At 33.8% G+C, this 17,972-nt stretch overlaps 12 protein-coding genes and 3 pseudogenes across 15 annotated transcripts, besides 4 other annotated features; 5 read left to right on the top strand and 10 right to left on the bottom strand.

Annotated features, from left to right (window-relative positions):
* Positions 1-6,972: part of a mobile genetic element that runs on past the window's edge.
* On the top strand, positions 31-723 carry TVAGG3_0224940 (HNH endonuclease family; the record flags this gene model as incomplete). The annotated part of the gene is made up of 1 exon (XM_051227108.1): positions 31-723. The coding sequence occupies one exon, from the start codon at positions 31-33 to the stop codon at positions 721-723; it is 693 nt and encodes a 230-aa protein (XP_051112094.1).
* On the bottom strand, positions 771-1,034 carry TVAGG3_0224930 (uncharacterized protein; the record flags this gene model as incomplete). The annotated part of the gene is made up of 1 exon (XM_051227107.1): positions 771-1,034. The coding sequence occupies one exon, from the start codon at positions 1,032-1,034 to the stop codon at positions 771-773; it is 264 nt and encodes an 87-aa protein (XP_051112093.1).
* TVAGG3_0224920 (uncharacterized protein) lies at positions 1,065-1,310 on the top strand (the record flags this gene model as incomplete). The annotated part of the gene is made up of 1 exon (XM_051227106.1): positions 1,065-1,310. One exon carries the CDS (start codon positions 1,065-1,067, stop codon positions 1,308-1,310), a length of 246 nt encoding a protein of 81 aa, XP_051112092.1.
* Positions 1,333-1,921, bottom strand: TVAGG3_0224910 (annotated as a pseudogene). Its single transcript has one exon. A coding segment is annotated over exon 1 (589 nt).
* On the bottom strand, positions 2,411-3,339 carry TVAGG3_0224900 (uncharacterized protein; the record flags this gene model as incomplete). Its single annotated transcript, XM_051227105.1, has 1 exon — positions 2,411-3,339. A coding segment is annotated over one exon (929 nt), but the record flags the coding sequence as incomplete, so codon positions are not given.
* Positions 3,515-4,099, bottom strand: TVAGG3_0224890 (phage tail repeat-like family; the record flags this gene model as incomplete). The annotated part of the gene is made up of 1 exon (XM_051227104.1): positions 3,515-4,099. The coding sequence occupies one exon, from the start codon at positions 4,097-4,099 to the stop codon at positions 3,515-3,517; it is 585 nt and encodes a 194-aa protein (XP_051112090.1).
* On the bottom strand, positions 4,119-4,271 carry TVAGG3_0224880 (uncharacterized protein; the record flags this gene model as incomplete). The annotated part of the gene is made up of 1 exon (XM_051227103.1): positions 4,119-4,271. One exon carries the CDS (start codon positions 4,269-4,271, stop codon positions 4,119-4,121), a length of 153 nt encoding a protein of 50 aa, XP_051112089.1.
* TVAGG3_0224870 (uncharacterized protein) lies at positions 4,290-4,691 on the bottom strand (the record flags this gene model as incomplete). Its single annotated transcript, XM_051227102.1, has 1 exon — positions 4,290-4,691. One exon carries the CDS (start codon positions 4,689-4,691, stop codon positions 4,290-4,292), a length of 402 nt encoding a protein of 133 aa, XP_051112088.1.
* Positions 4,709-5,548, top strand: TVAGG3_0224860 (annotated as a pseudogene). The gene has a single exon. A coding segment is annotated over exon 1 (840 nt).
* Positions 6,973-8,008: 1,036 nt separating the features above from the next.
* On the top strand, positions 8,009-8,332 carry TVAGG3_0224840 (uncharacterized protein; the record flags this gene model as incomplete). Its single annotated transcript, XM_051227101.1, has 1 exon — positions 8,009-8,332. The coding sequence occupies one exon, from the start codon at positions 8,009-8,011 to the stop codon at positions 8,330-8,332; it is 324 nt and encodes a 107-aa protein (XP_051112087.1).
* Positions 8,333-8,336: 4 nt separating this feature from the next.
* Positions 8,337-8,579, bottom strand: TVAGG3_0224830 (serine threonine-protein phosphatase family; the record flags this gene model as incomplete). The annotated part of the gene is made up of 1 exon (XM_051227100.1): positions 8,337-8,579. One exon carries the CDS (start codon positions 8,577-8,579, stop codon positions 8,337-8,339), a length of 243 nt encoding a protein of 80 aa, XP_051112086.1.
* Positions 8,580-8,627: 48 nt separating this feature from the next.
* TVAGG3_0224820 (uncharacterized protein) lies at positions 8,628-8,958 on the bottom strand (the record flags this gene model as incomplete). Its single annotated transcript, XM_051227099.1, has 1 exon — positions 8,628-8,958. A coding segment is annotated over one exon (331 nt), but the record flags the coding sequence as incomplete, so codon positions are not given.
* A 3,771-nt stretch (positions 8,959-12,729) lies between these two features.
* Positions 12,730-13,317, top strand: TVAGG3_0224810 (O-methyltransferase protein; the record flags this gene model as incomplete). The annotated part of the gene is made up of 1 exon (XM_001288483.2): positions 12,730-13,317. One exon carries the CDS (start codon positions 12,730-12,732, stop codon positions 13,315-13,317), a length of 588 nt encoding a protein of 195 aa, XP_001288484.2.
* Positions 13,318-13,378: 61 nt separating this feature from the next.
* Positions 13,379-13,406: a terminal%2Cinverted (terminal inverted repeat of Mariner transposon ID:TVAGG3_0224790).
* Positions 13,379-14,679: a mobile genetic element.
* On the bottom strand, positions 13,459-14,583 carry TVAGG3_0224800 (annotated as a pseudogene). The gene has a single exon. A coding segment is annotated over exon 1 (1,125 nt).
* Positions 14,652-14,679: a terminal%2Cinverted (terminal inverted repeat of Mariner transposon ID:TVAGG3_0224790).
* Positions 14,680-17,299: 2,620 nt separating this feature from the next.
* On the bottom strand, positions 17,300-17,530 carry TVAGG3_0224780 (uncharacterized protein; the record flags this gene model as incomplete). Its single annotated transcript, XM_051227098.1, has 1 exon — positions 17,300-17,530. The coding sequence occupies one exon, from the start codon at positions 17,528-17,530 to the stop codon at positions 17,300-17,302; it is 231 nt and encodes a 76-aa protein (XP_051112084.1).
* Between the last annotated feature and the right edge of the window lie 442 nt (positions 17,531-17,972).

The raw sequence follows: 17,972 nt of genomic DNA, 5'->3' as shown, positions 1-17,972 counted from the left end.
CCGCCATTCTCAAACCACTTCATTTTTTCGATGTCCGAACAAGCACCGAAGCCGAACACAATAGCAGATGTCCTTTCAAGGTTGCCAGACAAGCGCCCAGTTCAAATTCAAATTGCCCAATTGAAAGCTCATCTGACAAACACCATTAAGACTCTCCAAAGTAGTCTTATGACAGAGATGACCAATCTCAAAGCCGATGTCCTCATGAACCAAGCTTCCAATGAGAAATGCCTGAACGATTTCACGGAAACCTTGCGCAATTACGAGAGAGAGAACCGAGACCTTGCCAGACTCATCTACCGTTTCTTCGAAGAGATAGACGCCATCTGGAAGGTACTCGGAAAGGACAGAACATGCAACACCGTACTTCGTGAGTACCAAATTGAAGAAGGAATTGTCGAGGAAGAAGAGGAAGAAGAGGAAGAAGAGAAACACGAAGAAGTTCCTGAAGCCGCTACATGGGCAACCCTTGTTGCCGATGACGGTTACGAAATTTCCCAACCCTACCCATACCAAATCCGCAACAAGGAGACAGGCAAGGTTCTTACCCCAGTCCTCAACAACTTGGGACACTTGAACCTTAACCTTCGGAATCGCGGTTCAATCTCCATGGGCAAGCTTGTCGCAATTCAATGGGTTCCAAATCCAGGCAAGAAGACGAAGGTCAGACACATTGACGGTGACAAGCTCAACAACCGTAAGGAGAACCTCGAGTGGTTCTAAGAGTAAAAAAATTATTTTAGGGGGAAACCCCAAGTAAATTTAAGTGTTTAGTTGGATAAGTAGGCACTATTAATGGTAATTTGGAAAATTAGCTCCCGACCTTTGAATTGGGCTCTTTCGTTATCCCAGTTGCGTAGGAGGTCGTCCCAGAGGAGTTGGTAGAATTGCCAATTCAAGGACGATTTGTCCTCCCAGGCATTGAGGATGTACTGCTCGTAGAGTCTCATGACCTCTGCCTTGCACCAGACACCCTCTCCCTTGGAACGTAAGGCTTCTTCGAAGTGCTCGAATGCGATTGGCTGCTTGACCATCCGAAATGACACTTTTTGTCCGTTTGGTCAATGTTCGTGTCTCGTGCCATAGTCGACGAAAATACAGACAAACAGGTTATATATGAGTTTGAGACCAAGAATGGTGTAACTCGACCTGTCCGATTCAAAGACTCCGAGGGCGACCATGAAATTAAACGGAAATTAGCTAGGAAGGAATATAAAATGGACTGGTTGCCACCACCTCCACCTCCACCACCTTTACCTGTTCCTCAAGTAAATAAGCCTTTCCCGTTCCCAAGAATTCCCACATTTTAATTCAAATTCGAATAAAAATTTTTTATTTCATGCAATGTTTAACTATTTCACCATCTTCTTTAACACCCCAGTACTTACGCTTGGAGAGGAAATGAACTTCGGTGAAAATTTTGTCCAATTTGAATTGACCCATCTTCTCACCGACTAAACCCATTTCAATGAGTTTGTTGTATCCTTCTTCGTTCGTCATGAGTGCGTCAATGTTCTCATAGTAAACCTTCACTTTCGATTTGACTTCGGAGAAGAATTTGTTGTATGTCAAGGACTGCCTTTGCGAACTGAGGGTAAGACCAATGTTCGACAATAGGTTTTAATGTGGTTACTAAGCCACTTTGACCTTGAGTGAATTCGTACTTCAAAACAAAAGGAGAAAACCTTTCAACAAAGTTGTCGACCTTCTCATAATGTTTACTCTTCATCTCTTGAGGTTTCTTAATGGAATATCCCCATGTCGAATTCATAAGCAATTTGAGTGTCATTGCAAGTTTGGGGTTTGAAGCTTTCCTAATATCATACAGTTGTTGTATGACTTTTCCAACTGTATAGTTCCTTCCCGGGAACTCACCATCTTCGTTTGGAATTCCAGTCGGAATATATTGGACAAACCTCATGTATGCAGCGTTAAGGTCGACATAGTATATCTTTTCATCTGAGTCGAACTTGTCGCAACCAATTGGTCCAGTTTGTGGAAATTCAAGTGAGTCTCTTATCTTCTGAGAAACTTCTCCTGTTATCTCATAAACATCGTCGAAGCAACCTGTTTCATATAAAACCTTCTGACCTAACTCAGATGCTCTCCAATACAATTTGACGTCAATTGGATGTCTCAATGGAAGTTTGTTTATAGCATCTTGAAGTTCTTGCAACCTCATTGGAAGTTCTTCTGGTTCAGGTTGGTATCCGAACATACCAACCCTTGTGGAACTGTGTACTTCTTTTGTACTAGAACTTTGTCTGGAACAACTTTTGGTCTTGCTAACAATGAAAAGTTTGTTTCGTCTTTTGGTACAAAAGTTTCTGTCAGCTTGTCATCTGGAATTGGTTCCAACAAACCTTTCTCGAAAAGAATGTTTACAGCTCTGACAATGTTGCACTTACTTTTACCAAAGAATGGGTTTGTAAGACTTTCGTTCAACATGAAGTGGTTGTGGACAATTACAATCTTCAACCATGGTAAGTCTTTGTCAACAACATAGTCGTCATGTGAAGAACCTTTAGCTGTAGGTATGTTGACTCGGATATTGACATTTGCCAACGGTGCAATTTTTGCCAATTGACCTCTGAGAATGTACCTTGTCTTCACACATGACTCAAGATACTTCATCTTCTCATCTGTAACAAGACCAGAGTTCCTGAGACATGTAAGAATGCAAGGTTCATTGACAATTGTTTCAATTGAATTGTAAATTCCATACCTTGTCAAGTCAATGTCAGACTTATTTATGAACGGGAAGTATCCAGCATGTTGTCTGACTGCTTGAGGGTTAGGTTGGTACCATTCGAACTTGACACTTGCAATTCCTTCAATTGCATTCAAAATGTCTGAGTCGGAGTCAACCATTTGTTCTCTCTTTGTAGTCTTGAAAGCGTCAAGAAGTTTTGCGGCTGTTTGTTCATTGCCATGTGCATAGTAAATGTGACCATCCAAATCTGTTATGGTCAATCTGAGATTGTGTCCTTTCTTATTTCCGTCTTGAATTGCAGCAAGTACTCCCATGAAGCCTTCTTTGTTCTTTCCTTCGTCAAAGTTTACTGTAAAGGTTCGACCAGATGTAATTTGACTTCTAACTTCACGATACTTTTCATATGCATATCTTGTTCTTTCCATGGGAGCATGTGCGTCTTCACCTTTTCCTTTTTTCCTTCTCAAAGGATGCAATTGTTCGTCATGTTTCCAGTAGAATCTGGCAAAGCCGTCGTGTCCTTCAACTTGAGGTTCACTAACATCGAAAGGCATGTCCATAAGACGTTCTTCTTCTAACCTCTCTAGTCTGTTTGGATAATTGGCACGTGCTGTTTCCAAATCCATTTCGTAGCGAAGACCAGACAATTTGTCATAGACTTTTATGGGTCTTCCCTTCCTATATTTAAAATTCTTCGAAACTCTCCAACCATATCTTTGTAACTCTGCTTTTATTCTAGCAGACTTTCTATCCATTCTATATGGGGGCATTTTTATAAAAATAAAAAAATATTTTTTTTCTTTACTTTACATAACCGCCTGCTGCCATAAGTCTTTGACGCCAACCCATACCAGCTAATGAAGGTTGACTTGGTTTAGTTTGGAAACTAAACTTTGGTTTTGGTTTATCTTCAGTTTTTGGTTTTTCTTCTTCTATCGGTTTTTCGTCACTTTTCGGTTCCTCTGACTTTACTTCACTTGCAGGAACAGTTGTGTCGTCAACATCTTCATAAATATCATATGCCATTTGTTTTTGTTTTCCTTTCAACTTTTTGTGTTTGTTGTAAAGTTTAGAATATTTCGACTCTAAGTCAATGAGATGTTCTATAATGAACTGTTGGTCAGTGAAGTAAACTTTTCCATCTGTTGTCTCGAAAGCTCCTTCAGACTTCAATATTTTATTTGTGAGAGTCTGTTTCTTTTTTGAGATACTAGCCGTTCCATTTCTATGAAAAGTGACTTTATAGTTAGGGTTTGTATTTCCAGACCTGGCACTTTCTATTATTGAATTTTTCTCTTCATCTGTAAGTTCTTTGACAGGTTTTGACAATGGTTCTGAACTTTTTGTTTGTGGTGTCAAATCTACCGTTTCAACTTCTTCGGTCATTTCATCTCAGTAAAAAATTTTAGTTTGGTTTGTTTTCAACTGGTTGTTTAGGTTTTTTAAGTCGGTCTAAAACTTCCTGAGGTATAGGAAGAACTTGACAAACACGTGGTGTAACTGCTGGAAGCCGACAAATCCATCTTGAACTCATTTGTCTCAATGCTGTATTGTTCATTTCATCTCAGTAAAAAATTTACATTCCCCACGTTTGAGGCGGTTGAGGTTGGTTATTGTTTACCCACTGTTGTGCATGGTTATATCCTCTGTTAAAGAATCTTTCACCTTGGTCCATATAGTGTCCTGCTTGGTTATAGTAGTCATTTGCTTTGTTATAATAGTTTCCTGCTTGTCTTCCTACATTGTCCATCCATCCTTGAACTTTTCCTCTTGTTTCAGGATTTGGAATAAGATTTGTTGCATCTCGTGCTACATCCCAACCTTTCTGTACAGTTTGTATAATAGGTTGTGCTTTCTCTTTAAGTATACCTAATGTACTCAAAATCTTCCTTCCAATTCCAAATGCACCTCTGGCTATTGTTCCCACTGCGGGTAAAAATCTGGATGCGACTCCTGCTAATGCGCCAAATAAACCCATTTCTTATAGGGTAAAAAATGACGAATCCGAACAAGGACCCCTATGTTTCTAAAGCGACAAAGAAAGCACTCATGATAAAAATCTTTAGTTCAACACCAAATGCTTGGTTTATGGATATCTTGGAAAACATTCCGAGAGTTAGAACAGATGGACCTCCATACTGGTTAATATTTGTTGGTCAAAACACAAGATACTGTGAAGCCATACCATTATGGTCCAAAAATATTTTAGATGTGAAAACTGCTTTGACAATATTCGTTGACAAATACCATCCAACAAAACTGACATCTGACTGTGAAAGTTCTTTCAAATCAGATGATGTAAAAAACTATCTGCGTTCAAAAAATGTAAACCAATATTTCATTGTCGACCAAAACCATTCTGCTCTTGGTGTCATTGACGGTTGTATAAAAATGTTAAGAGACTTAAACCAACCACAAGGTGGTGAAGCAAATGAAATGTCATATGACGACAAGTATAGACACTTCTCCATGGCAAAGATGAGACAAGTTTTAAATATTTACAATAACCGTAAACAAAAAGGTTTGGGAAACCACTCCCCGAAGAAATGAAAAACAACCTGACTTAGAGAAAGACTATATATTTAATAATTTAGTCAAAAGAGACAAACAAGAAAGAATGCCGGGCTTCAAACTTCAGAAAGGTGACAAAGTAAAAATAGAAATACCTAAACGCGACCCATATGAAAATACTATTGACTATGACAACAATGGGAACCCGACAGGTACTCACATTCGTGTTCGTAAAAATAGAAGAAAGTATACAAGAGAATATTATGAAGTTTTAGGCAAACATGGCAAAATGTACACACTGCAAGCAGAAGATAAAACTACTATTGCCAGACCTCGTTTCAAACTTGTCAAAGTTCAAGGTGGTATACTTTCAAAGACAGTTCCTAACAAATATAAGACAACTCCTGACGAATATGCTAAAGAAGTTGAAAATGACGACTAAGCAATTCTATACCATGCGTAAACTGTCATGTAAGGTGGCATGTATTCTTTACTTTGTCCCGTTGTTTGCGTATATCCTGAAACGAAATGTGTATGGTTTCCTTCTCCCTGAGTGTCACTCCAGTAACAATTTATAGCAAACTTAACTCGTCTTTAACATCATATCCTTTACCTTTTGTCATTCCTGACCAATCCCAATATCTATGCTTATGCCAACCTGCTTGAGATGTACTTAAATCTATGTAGTGACTGTGTGCAGGTAAATTTTCACCTGAAATCGTTTTACTTCCACCTGTTTCCTTTGAAGAGTTTGCACAATACAAAAACCTGTCGACTATTTGTTCCCATGCACCAACACCAAACATTACTTGAGGACCTCTTGCTTCCATAGATGTATAAATAGAACCTACTGGGTTCATTAAATCAAACATATGAGATATTATAGGATTGTCTCTTTTGAACTTAAAATATAGTGCAACTATTTCAGGTTTCTTCTGGTTTGTGTCAGAATATTTTTTATAATATAATCTTATGTTTTCAGGGTAGGTAAAGTCTTGACTATAATATTTATTTCTGTCATCTGTATAATAATATACTATTCTCGTTTTTTCTATTGCATTATATCTTTTATATCTATAATAATCTAAATATAATGTTAGCTTTTGTTCATCTACATGTGGTGTTCTGTCGTCATCTCCATAGTCATAATAATGTGGTGCTGGAGCTGGGTCAGGTAATATCATATCCATCATTTCATAAACTCTTAAATATTTCTTTTGTTCGTCTCCATATAAGTTTAAGTAGCAGTTGTTGTCTAATGGAACTTTAACTTGTGTACCATCATTCTTTTTATAGCTTACATACATTTCATTGTTATTTTTCGGAATGAGTTTATGCCGTGTACCATTTTTTAAGGAGTGTACCAACTGCCATCTAAAATATTTATTTTCTTCATTGACAGAAAAGTCACCAACAATAGTTTCAATATTTTTTGTTCCTATCAAACTTTGGTATATTTCATTGACATATGTTTTATCTGCTTTATTTTCAAGGCTAACGTTTAAGTCTGTTATTTCAGATATAGAATGTGTATGTCCAACGGCACTTTTCCTGTTTAAGGTTTCTTGTAAGTTTGTAATATTTGCAATGGTATGTGTATGTCCAACGTCACTTTTCCTGTTTAAGGTTTCTTGTAAGTTTGTAATATTTGCAATGGTATGTGTATGTCCAACGTCACTTTTCCTGTTTAAGGTTTCTTGTAAGTTTGTAATATCAGATATAGAATGTGTATGAGTCTTATCTGCTTTTGTCTCTAATGTTTCCTTAAGACTTGGTATTTGTTAATATAATGTATATGAGTCTTTTTAGAATATTCGTTTTCAGCTCTTGTCACTTCACTTGACATTTTATTGTCAACATATGTTTTGTCTGCTAGTTCAGGATGAGTATGTTCTTTTGTTGCATAAGCATTGTTAGCTCTTTCTTCTTCTTTTGCTATTGCATCGTCTACATATTCTTTGTCAGCTTTGTTGTCAACATCTGCTTTCAAAAGAAGTTCATTTATAGGTTTCTCGTTTAAAGTTCCTTTTGTTGGATTTATACAGACAGTATGGTTCTTATTGTCTTGAAACAGAAACTCATCTGTCATTGGGTTTATTGTCAGTTTTAAGTTTCCCTTCTTTCAATGACTCAGATATCTTAGAATAGTTTGAAAAGTTTGTTGTGTTCTTATTTAGAGCTTGCATAATGAGTTGTCGGTTGTGTTGTATTTCTCTCATAGACGCTGTTTCATTTGACATTTTTATTATAGATAAAATATGCTTCCAATAGAAAAAGAAAATTCTAGAGTTGCTACAACTAAACCATTAGATGAACTTTTTACTAATGTCGGTCAAAAGTTTGACTTAGATACTATAAAGCATGAAGGCTATCGTTTTGACTACCCATTAAGATGGCTAAGAGACCCATCTGTCACAAAAGCTATTGGCTTTCGAAGAATAAAGTTTGTGTCTGTAGAAGATAAAAGTTTTTCCATTTATTGTAAGGTTTCATATAGATTATACATCTGAAGGGCAACGAAAAATGTGGGAAGAAATTGAGCTAATACAAGTTGACCTCTCATCTTCTCTACAGGCTGCATTAAAAAATATAGAAGATAAAATAAATTCATGTTATGCAAAATATGCTGATGAATATGCGAATACCAATAGCACACTTTATGTGAGAATTGTATATGACAAACAAAATTCACAAGTGTCATTTCAAATCTACGAAGACAATCCAAAGAAAGACGAACAAATATATACAGAATTCACTGCAATGTCATGGTATTATTTGCAAAGAATGTTAAATCAGAAAGTTGAACCTCCTTTAGCAAATATCTACAGTCGATATGCAAGAGATGAACCATATTTATTTAAAGATGTTTTCGACCAAGATGCTGTGATAGTTCATGCTTCATTTTCTGGCGCCCAAAACTCTTTCTTATGCTTGGCAAATGACTTTTACGAAAAACCTACAAAGTTATACGAACCACCAAGTGGAAGTATTTCAGACTTTCAAGTATGGTTTACTACAGATGGAAGAAAAAGAATAATTCCATTATACCATGCGTTTTACTTAGAACTTAGTTTCATATACAACTACTATCGAACGATAAAAATATAACTTTTTAATACGGTTGAGGTGTTGGATTTGGTTGCCAACTAGACTGTGGTGCAGGTTCAGGCTGTTGTATAACAGGAGCTTGTTCTTCTGGTTCAGGGTCTTTAGGTATAATACCAACAAACTGACCTACTCTTTTACCAATATTTTTGACTCCGTTCCAAATTCCTCTTCCGACAGATTTTATTCCATTCCATATACCTCTTCCAACTCTTCTGAAGAAGTTTCCAATACTACTGAAGAAACCCATTTACTACGTGTAAAAATCTAATGTCCGCCTAGTCTCTTACGTTTCCTGTTGAGTTCATAGCATTCTTTAACTGGAGCTCATACATTCTGTTTCTCCTCTGGTAGAAAACATATTCTGGGTCAACTCCTGTGTTCGCGTCATCTGCATAAAGTTGTTTATATCCCACTTCAGGGTTTGTATAAAACTCTTTCCATCTCATATTTGCATACCATGGTGGCAAACCTAACGCAGTGTCATTTGACATGGCAGTTTGCATTTGTACATCTGTTGGCACTTGACCATAGTTTGCCATTGCAGTTTGTATTCTAACTTCATTTGGAATATTCTCTGGGTTTGGTTGTCCAGGTTGCTGTGCATTCGCTAAGTTCTGTGCGTCCATTTAATATTAGATAAAAATATCTCTTACGAGTACATATACTGAACATTTGCAGGCATTGGTTCATCTTCATATTCTCTGTACTTTTCTGCCACGTCAAATAAATAAATGACACAATGGAAAAAACCTAAAACAAGTAGTCCTATTTCAAACCACATTTACTTACTAATAAAATTTCTTTATTGTGACACTTTCTCCAGTTTATAGGACCTCTCTCATATTCTATCTTGTCATATATAAACTCATAGTCATGTATGTCCTCTAACCATCTCATAACGGTTTCCAAACCACTTTTATCGGATGTAAAGTAAAAGCATGGATGGTTATGTATAACGTCTAAAGTTTCTAAAGAGTCTCTCAAAGTCCAGTCTACTTGGTATTGAAAATTCCATGTGTTATAGAACGGCGGGTCCACTTAAAGAAAACATTTTCCTTGTCTTTATATTTTTCATACAACTCTGTCCAATGACATCTCACAAACTCTATACCCTCAATATATTTTTCTATGTTCTCTTTGAAAACATTTGTATAGTTAAGATATAAAACTTTTGACATAAGTGTTTCAATGTCATGAACTCTTATAGCACCACTATATAATAGTCTAGCAGATATACTATCCCAGTCTATATATTCTGCTTTTTTCAAAACCTCTCTCACAATATTTTTCTTATCTAATGGTATACGTTCCATCTTACCTATAGGTATCTTTTCTTTTAACTCTTTCAATATATTGTTTGTGTCTGGAATATGTTTGAGACGGTCCATATAGTTGTCGAAGTCATTGCATATAATCTTTGAGTCTGGGAATATTGTATGACATAAATGGGATATATAGAAACTTCCACCTAACAAATCTACAAATGTTAGACCATTCGGTAGTTTCTTAAGTTCTCTCAATATAATATCTTTACATCTACTCTTATTTCCAAAGAACGGTAACGGTGGTTTTGTAAAATTCATTTATATATAATAATAAAAATGTTTTTACCTGAAAAGTGACAGAAAAGTGACAAAACATGAAAACATATATAATTTGTGAAAAGCGACACATTATATAATGTTTTCGACCCAGAAGAAGGCTTCTTCCCAGAAGCAATGGAGGAGGAAGAAGAGTCCTCCGAATTCAGAAAAAACCAGAATTTTCGAAAAAGTGACACCAACTATTAAAGTTATTTTATTACTAGATTTATTTACAAATTATAAGATAATATCATTAACCGAATATATTTTTAATATAAATAAAAAACTTTTTTTTATACAAAAAATTACAATCAATCGATAAATATTATAAAACATTTATTCCAAAAAGATTAAGTAATAGGTGGGATCCTGCATATAATATAATTTTATGTCATAAAGTTTACAAATTTTAGATGGACCACAGTGAGAATGTGAGTGGTTAATTTAAAGGTGGTCTGATAAAGATATCGAAGCTTACTCAACACAGCATGAAGCAGTTTCTAATACACAATCTTACTAGTGGTGTTTCGGTCGCCAGCGCTCTCATAGGGGTGCTGATTTCAAAAACCACTACTTCAAATTATTCAACAATACTCAATGCAGCATGAAGCAGCTACTACTGCTGTATCTTACTGGTAGTGTTTTGGTCGTTGGCTCTTGCACAGTCTCTCAGATTTTCAAAAATTTTTTTTCAACACTATCTTGTTTCGCTCTCAGAAAGCTATCCTACAAAGACATCGAAGCTTACTCAACACAGCATGAAGCAGTTTCTAATACACAATCTTACTAGTGGTGTTTCGGTCGCCAGCGCTCTCATAGGGGTGCACCGAAATTCAATTGTTAATGATATCAATTCACAAATTGGAATCGAAGATCAGTATGAAATTTAAAATATAAATAAATTTTAATTATATTATTTTTAATTTTTTTAAATAAATATACATATATAAATATATACATATATAAATATATACATATATAAATATATACATATATAAATATATACATATATAAATATATACATATATAAATATATACATATATAAATATATACATATATAAATATATACATATATAAATATATACATATATAAATATATACATATATAAATATATACATATATAAATATATACATATATAAATATACATATATAAATATACATATATAAATATACATATATAAATATACATATATAAATATACATATATAAATATACATACATAAATATACATACATAAATATACATATATAAATATATAAATAACAAAATACAATCAAAAAATAGTGTTTGGAAATTTAAGGTTAAGTGTCACTTTTTCGTAAATTCTACCACACTCCACATTATATAATGTTTTCGACCCAGAAGAAGGCTTCTTCCCAGAAGCAATGGAGGAGGAAGAAGAGTCCTCCGAATTCACACCAGAAGACTAACAATTTTCCGAATAAAAACTTCATTTATACTAAACATCTTCGGGGCTAGAGGGCGCAACGCGCCTGGAAGCCCCACTTACCTGACCTAATGAACAACATCGATGTTGAATAATTGAATTTTGACCTTTCACGTAAACTGAACCTCCTTGACTCCTTTTACAGACATTGAATGAACATTCGGAATGTAATAATTTGATATTATCCGTTGTAATTGAAATAGCACCATCTTCAAGATCATGAAAAAAACTAAGTAAAACAAAACACTCCGAATTAGTAACAGAAACTTGACAATTAACACATGTTGTTGGATTTGTTTTGTTATTTTCACCATATAATTCATACCATATGTTTTTAGGAATATTTTCAAAATGATGAAAGTGATAATCTCTCCGAAGAGAGAAAATCACTGAAACGTGACATTAAAATTTATAAATTTAGTTTTTTGGTTCATATTCATCCGAAATAGAAGGAATACATTGATGCACCAGTATGTCAAAGCAACTAGTTCAATTAAATTTGCAATATTCATGCCAATTCTTCAGCAAATATTTTCGAGTTTCTAAAGATTAAATTGCTGGAATTTTGATCCAAATATTTAATTAATTTTCTAGAAAATGCATCGAAAATATATAATTATAGCATAATTATTAAAGAAAACAGTATACTTAATTGCAAAATTAAATAAACATTTCAAAAACGGTATTATTTGATCTAATAATAATATAAAATCAATTTGTTTGTATTATTTTGATGATAAATGTGAACTCGCATACAGAAGATATTTATTCAAATTGCATCAAGAATTATATTTATATATGTAAATAAATAGATCTAGTTATTTCTTATATCTTTGTAAGTCTAGATTCTGTAAATTGTGAATATGGGTATTTCATTTTTGTATCTGATAAGTGTGCAATTTTGATTTTTCTTTTGATACCATGAATTTTGATTTCAATCTTTTCGATTTTTTGAATAAATTGTACGTAATGCATTAATATTCTGAAGATTTAGTCAATAAGAAGTTCAAAATATGGTAGATTTATAGAAAGTTCTTCTGAATATGGAAAAGATTAAAATGAATGAAGTTGGAATTTATGTATGAATATCAAAAACATAATTGTCGTGCAAAGTGTTAAGAATATTAGGTAATAGAATCTTCCTCGAAAAATAATTTTTTGATTCATTAGTAGATGTAAGGAATTTCAATTTTCATTGTCACTTTTTTGAAAATTTGATTTATCAATTTTATGAGTGAAAGTGAGAGTGAGAGTGAAAACGAATCTGAATTATTGATCCAGATGAAGCATTCAAAATTCATGGATCCACATGGTACGAAGTTAGTCAAAAACATTGGTCACAACAAGATCATAACGTTTCCGGCATGCTTGGTGGATATCCAGAGATGAATGTCATCGACATCGTTTCTAGTCGCGAATTGATCAAGAGTCTTGTTAAGAAAGGTATGGGCAAGACCAGAGCTGCAGACATTGCAGGAGGTATTGGTCGTGTTTCGAAAAATGTTCTTTCACAAACATTTGAATATATTGATTTAGTTGAATACATTCCAAGCTTTGTTGAAAGTACTAAACAAGAACTCGAATCTATTGTTAAATTCCGAGGAATCACAATTGGTGCACAAGATTGGATTCCAGATACTAAATATGATTTAATTTGGTGTCAGTGGGCTATCATGTATCTTATGGATGATGATTGCATTAACTTCTTAATTCGCTGTAAATCGAGTCTTAATGAGCATGGTTTCATTGTTGTCAAAGATAACATTGCAAACAAAAGCAAAAGTCTTCCTAAAGATCGTGCACAATATCGTGAACTTGATAATCAAATTAATCGCACATATAAGCACTACCTCGAATTGTTTTCTAAATCAGGACTTAAACTAATTGAATCCATTCCTCAAAAGAAATGGGATCCAGAACTATTACCTGTTTATACTTTTGTTCTTCAATAAATTAATTATAAAAATTTTATATTATATCATGAATGAAATAAATTGCATTTTTATCAATATATAGGGTGTCCAAAGGTGTGTTTAGCACAAACCTGAATACTGCGAATAGAAATAAACAAGTTACATATATATAAAGTTTATTTAAATATAATCACTATTGGATTCAATCACGCGTTCGCAGCGATCGATCCAGGCTTGAAAGACACGCTTTAAATCATCATGAGAAAATTGCTCAAATTGCTCTCTGACAAAATTTTCAAGATCATCTGGACTCGCGAATTCGCGTCCTTCAGCTCTCTTTTTTAGCGTGCCGAATAAATAAAAGTCAGAGGGTGCAATATCAGGTGAATAAATTGGGTTTGGAACAACTTTGACATTGTTTTCCACCAAGTAATTCATTACCTTATGACTTTTGTGAACTCTTGAATTATCAAAATGAATTGCAAACTTTTGTTTTTGTTGTTTGGATTTCTCAAACTCATCAGAATTGATAATTTGAGTAAGAACATTGTCAATTAGATACTGAGCATTCATCGTATTAGGTTTATGAAGAATATCAATTGCGATGATGCCATTCACGCCCCAAAAAACCGACAACATCATCATTGGTGTGTCAATTTTTTTCTTCGGGAATGTTTGCGGATTTTCATCCTTCGGGATCCACATGATTTTGGCTTCTGTTGCATATTGAAACCAAGACTCGTCCCCTGTTACTAAAAAGCGAAACTTCTTGGATTGATACGCACCCAATATAGAGAGGAGCTCTTTCGAAGATTGGACTCTAGATTTTTTTTGAACTGAATTAAGGTTGTGCGGAACCCAACGTGTATACGCTAGTTTGTAGTTCAAATAATTGTGCAGATAATAACTGACTGTTGTACGTGGTATCTTTGTCATCTCCTCTATCCTTCTGAGTGATGCTCTTGGGTCTTCATCTAGCGCTTGAAGAATTGCTTTGATTTTTCTTTGATCCGGCGATTTTTTGTCAATTTTTATGATGGGCGCCTTTTTTCATGAAGTGATACATCCTAACATGATACGTTACAGTGGAATAGCTAGGAGCATCCATACCGAAGCATTTTACCAATGTCTCGTAGATTTTTTTACAGTCTTTGCATTTTTTTGCAAGAGCGAGGATGTTTCTTTATGATTCATTAAAAAAATGAAAAAAATCCCGCCAAAATTTCCCGCGAAACCGCCTCTTGTCTCAAAATTCATTTTATATCCCGGCATGGCGCCAAAATACAACATACTCATCATATACATATATTCATATTTTTTATTATATATTTATAATCAGCATATATCTCCTTTAATAGTCTCATATAGAGCGCTGTGCTAAACGCACCTTTGGACACCCTATATTATTCATAACTCTATATTCTGTTAAAACTAATAGTTGAGTCAATTATTTTATCATGACGTAAACTTATGCTCTTCCTAATTGGATTCGAAATCGTAATTGTTGATATATTGAAAACAGATTGAATTTGGTTTTTGGAAAAGATAAAATGAACTCAATGTCGTAAAGGAATGCTTTGTTATCTGAATATTATGGTAAATAAATAACTCGATGCTCAATAAATTTTAAATATCATATGTTTTTTTTTAGAATTTCATGGTTATTTTATTGAAAGTATAAGTACAAAAAATGTAGCTGTGGCCTTTTCTGAAGTTTGTGAACGGGAGGTCGCCAGCGAGAACCTTAAAAATAAACTTCAGAAAAAAATCTAAAAAGAAAAAAGCGAAAAGGCCCTGGAGTCGAACTGGGGAACTTAAGGCTTATACTATGTCTCTTACCACTGAACTATATTATCTGTGGATCGGTGCTTTATAAATTGTAAATATAAAGATTATCATAACGAATTAAAATGTAAAATAATAAATATTACTCTTATATATTATTCGATTTTAAATTACAAAATAATAATAACAAAAAAAATATTCATGACCGGAGGTTTTAATTAATGTTTAATGAAAGAGAACGATTCATTATAAATTATTGAATGTTAAATTGTTGTAAAAACACATTGAAATATTTGTGAAGAAAATGGCTATTTAATATTGAAAAATAATAATAACAAAATGTTTATTTCATTTAGTTGCCATTAAGATATGACGGCTATTTAACAAGTTTTTCTTGGATCTTAACCGCCTAACGTTCAAAATTAACCTTTGTGCTTTGATATTACGTTCACATGTTGCCTCCGAAGGAGATGAACATAAACAAGCGTAATGCTATTTCCGCAAGGATGGATTTTTCTCCAATTCTATGCGAGATCTCTTCCCAAGCATAATTTTGTGCCTCGTCCATCATCAGATCGTTCTCAAAGATGTCTGATTCCTTATTGATGAACGTATTATATAACGAGAGTACAAGCGTTTTTTGTCTTTCGTTCAATCGGAATTGAACCAAAATGCGCTTGAGGTAATCTTTAGCTGCTGTTAGATCATTTTCGGCAGTCTGATGATTATCCTCGCGTACATCTTGCAATGTAAGCCTAAGTTGATCATCAGATTCGACAATTCTACGAAATGTGCCTTCATCTGTTACATCAATTACAGCGTTTGTGTTACCTTCCTCAAAAATAGAATCCATGTAAATGTCCTGTAAATCTTCTGCCGGATCTTTATCAGGAATATGCTCACTTTGAAAGGAACTCAAGGGATCGGCCAAATCTTCTACTTCTTCGTTTTTAACAAACTTTCTATGGAAGTAGAACCTTCCTCTCGGCGTGAGAGAGAATGCCAAACACCATAGCCCACCAAAGTCAGAGTCCAAGGTATAGCTATCCAATGAAGATGCCAAGATGGATCCGAATGCATTATGCAAATTGGATGTCAAAAGATTGAGAGCTGATATGGCTTTACGAAGCCAAATGTAACAATTTGCCAACAATGCCTTATCCGATTCGAATACTAAGATTAGCTTTTTAAGAACAGCTAAACAATCTTTCAATTGTACGATTTTATCGTGATCTACATTTATATATTGCTTGATTTTGTTTTCGTACTTAAGAATAAAGACACATATATTATAGTCATATATCCATCTGGTGGATACATGCTGTGGACATTGTGCACCTATATCGTCAGCATGAATGCGACAAAGTTCTGCAATTCTGTGCACATCCTTTACTAAACTTTGTAACTGGTTGTTCTTGCCAGCAATATATTGATAGCTGTTGTGGATTCTGTGACACAAACAGGGAATAAGCAATATCTTGTAGTATTTTGGATCTCTGTCATGATAGAATGAATCATTCCAAGTATCTTTGAAGCATTCTAACTGTGCTGGTCCTCCGTCAACTACCACACTACCTATCTTGACTTTCCTAATGTCAATTCTGTTAAATCCTGCTGTTATTGCGGATTTATAATCCTGACTTGTCTGGCCATCCTTCATATCTATCGCCTCAGTTAGTATCTAGTAATTCGGTACCAAGGGTCTACGCCCCTCGGACCCCAAATTACTAGAATTTACAAAAACCGTTTGACATGTAAAATTTTTGACATTTACAAAATAAAAAAATAATTTTTAAAAAATAAACTTTAAAAAATAAACGTTAAAATTTTTGACATTTACAAAATAAAAAAAATAATTTTTTAAAAATAAACTTAAAAATAAACGTTAAAATTTTTTATTTATTTTTTTTATCATAGATTTTAACACCCAGAGTAAAAAAATAAACTTAAAAATAAATTAACTCAAAAATTTTTTAATTTCTGTATATACTAAATTTTTCATAAATGATAAAATTAATTTTAGGGTAGATCTAACCCGATATCTAACCTCATTTCTAACCTTGTGAATTTTCAGCAGTAAATATGCTGGCATGATTCAGGGATGTCATCGCTGCTGTCTTCAAACTCTTTTATAGATTCATACCATAAACGAGCTTCACGGGAGATGAGGAGTAATGAAACGATAATTAATAATTTATTAGTAAAATTCATTTTATATAAAAATAAAATTTTATATCTAATCTGATTTTTCGAATTCTTCTAACTTCTTCTTCAGTTCTGCTATATTATCTTCATATAATTTAATCTTTCTCAAAATACCATTTTTATCTAATGGCTGCTTAATTTTTCTAAATTGAACTCTACCATCTTTCATTTGATGAACATAAAAACCTTCTGGAATAGTTCCTGATTTAATGTATTCAACTAAAAACTTTTGTTTTGTTGCTTCAGTAATTTTAGTACTCATTTTATTAAAAGTAAAAAATAAAAAATATTTTTAAAATTAACTTTATTTTTTATGAGGACTCTCTGAGTCCATCTGAGCCGCTTAGCGGCTTCGTCGTCTTTTCCTTAATTCCTGCGGATCAACTAGGTCGGTTGAAGGTCTATTACTTTCTTTATAGTGTTTATAAAGTTTATAAGCCGCCATATGATAAGGATAATTAAACCATAAATACGCTTTACCTAAAGTTTTCAATCGATTATATAAATCATTATTGTTAGGCGTTTCAGGTGGTGCAGGGTATTCGAGAACATCTCTAACCATTTAATTACTTTAAAACTCTTGGTTTCTTTTTAGTTTTTAACAGTTTCTTTGCTTTTGCGATTTTAGCTAAAATATATCTTCGACCGTAATGGAACCAATTCGAACCTCCTGTTTTAGGGTCAAAAGGTCTTCCATAACCGCC

This window comes from Trichomonas vaginalis, chromosome IV, assembly GCF_026262505.1.
Source record: "Trichomonas vaginalis G3 chromosome IV, whole genome shotgun sequence".
Lineage (NCBI taxonomy): Eukaryota > Parabasalia > Trichomonadida > Trichomonadidae > Trichomonas > Trichomonas vaginalis.
This window is presented reverse-complemented; position numbering and strand designations above follow the sequence as displayed.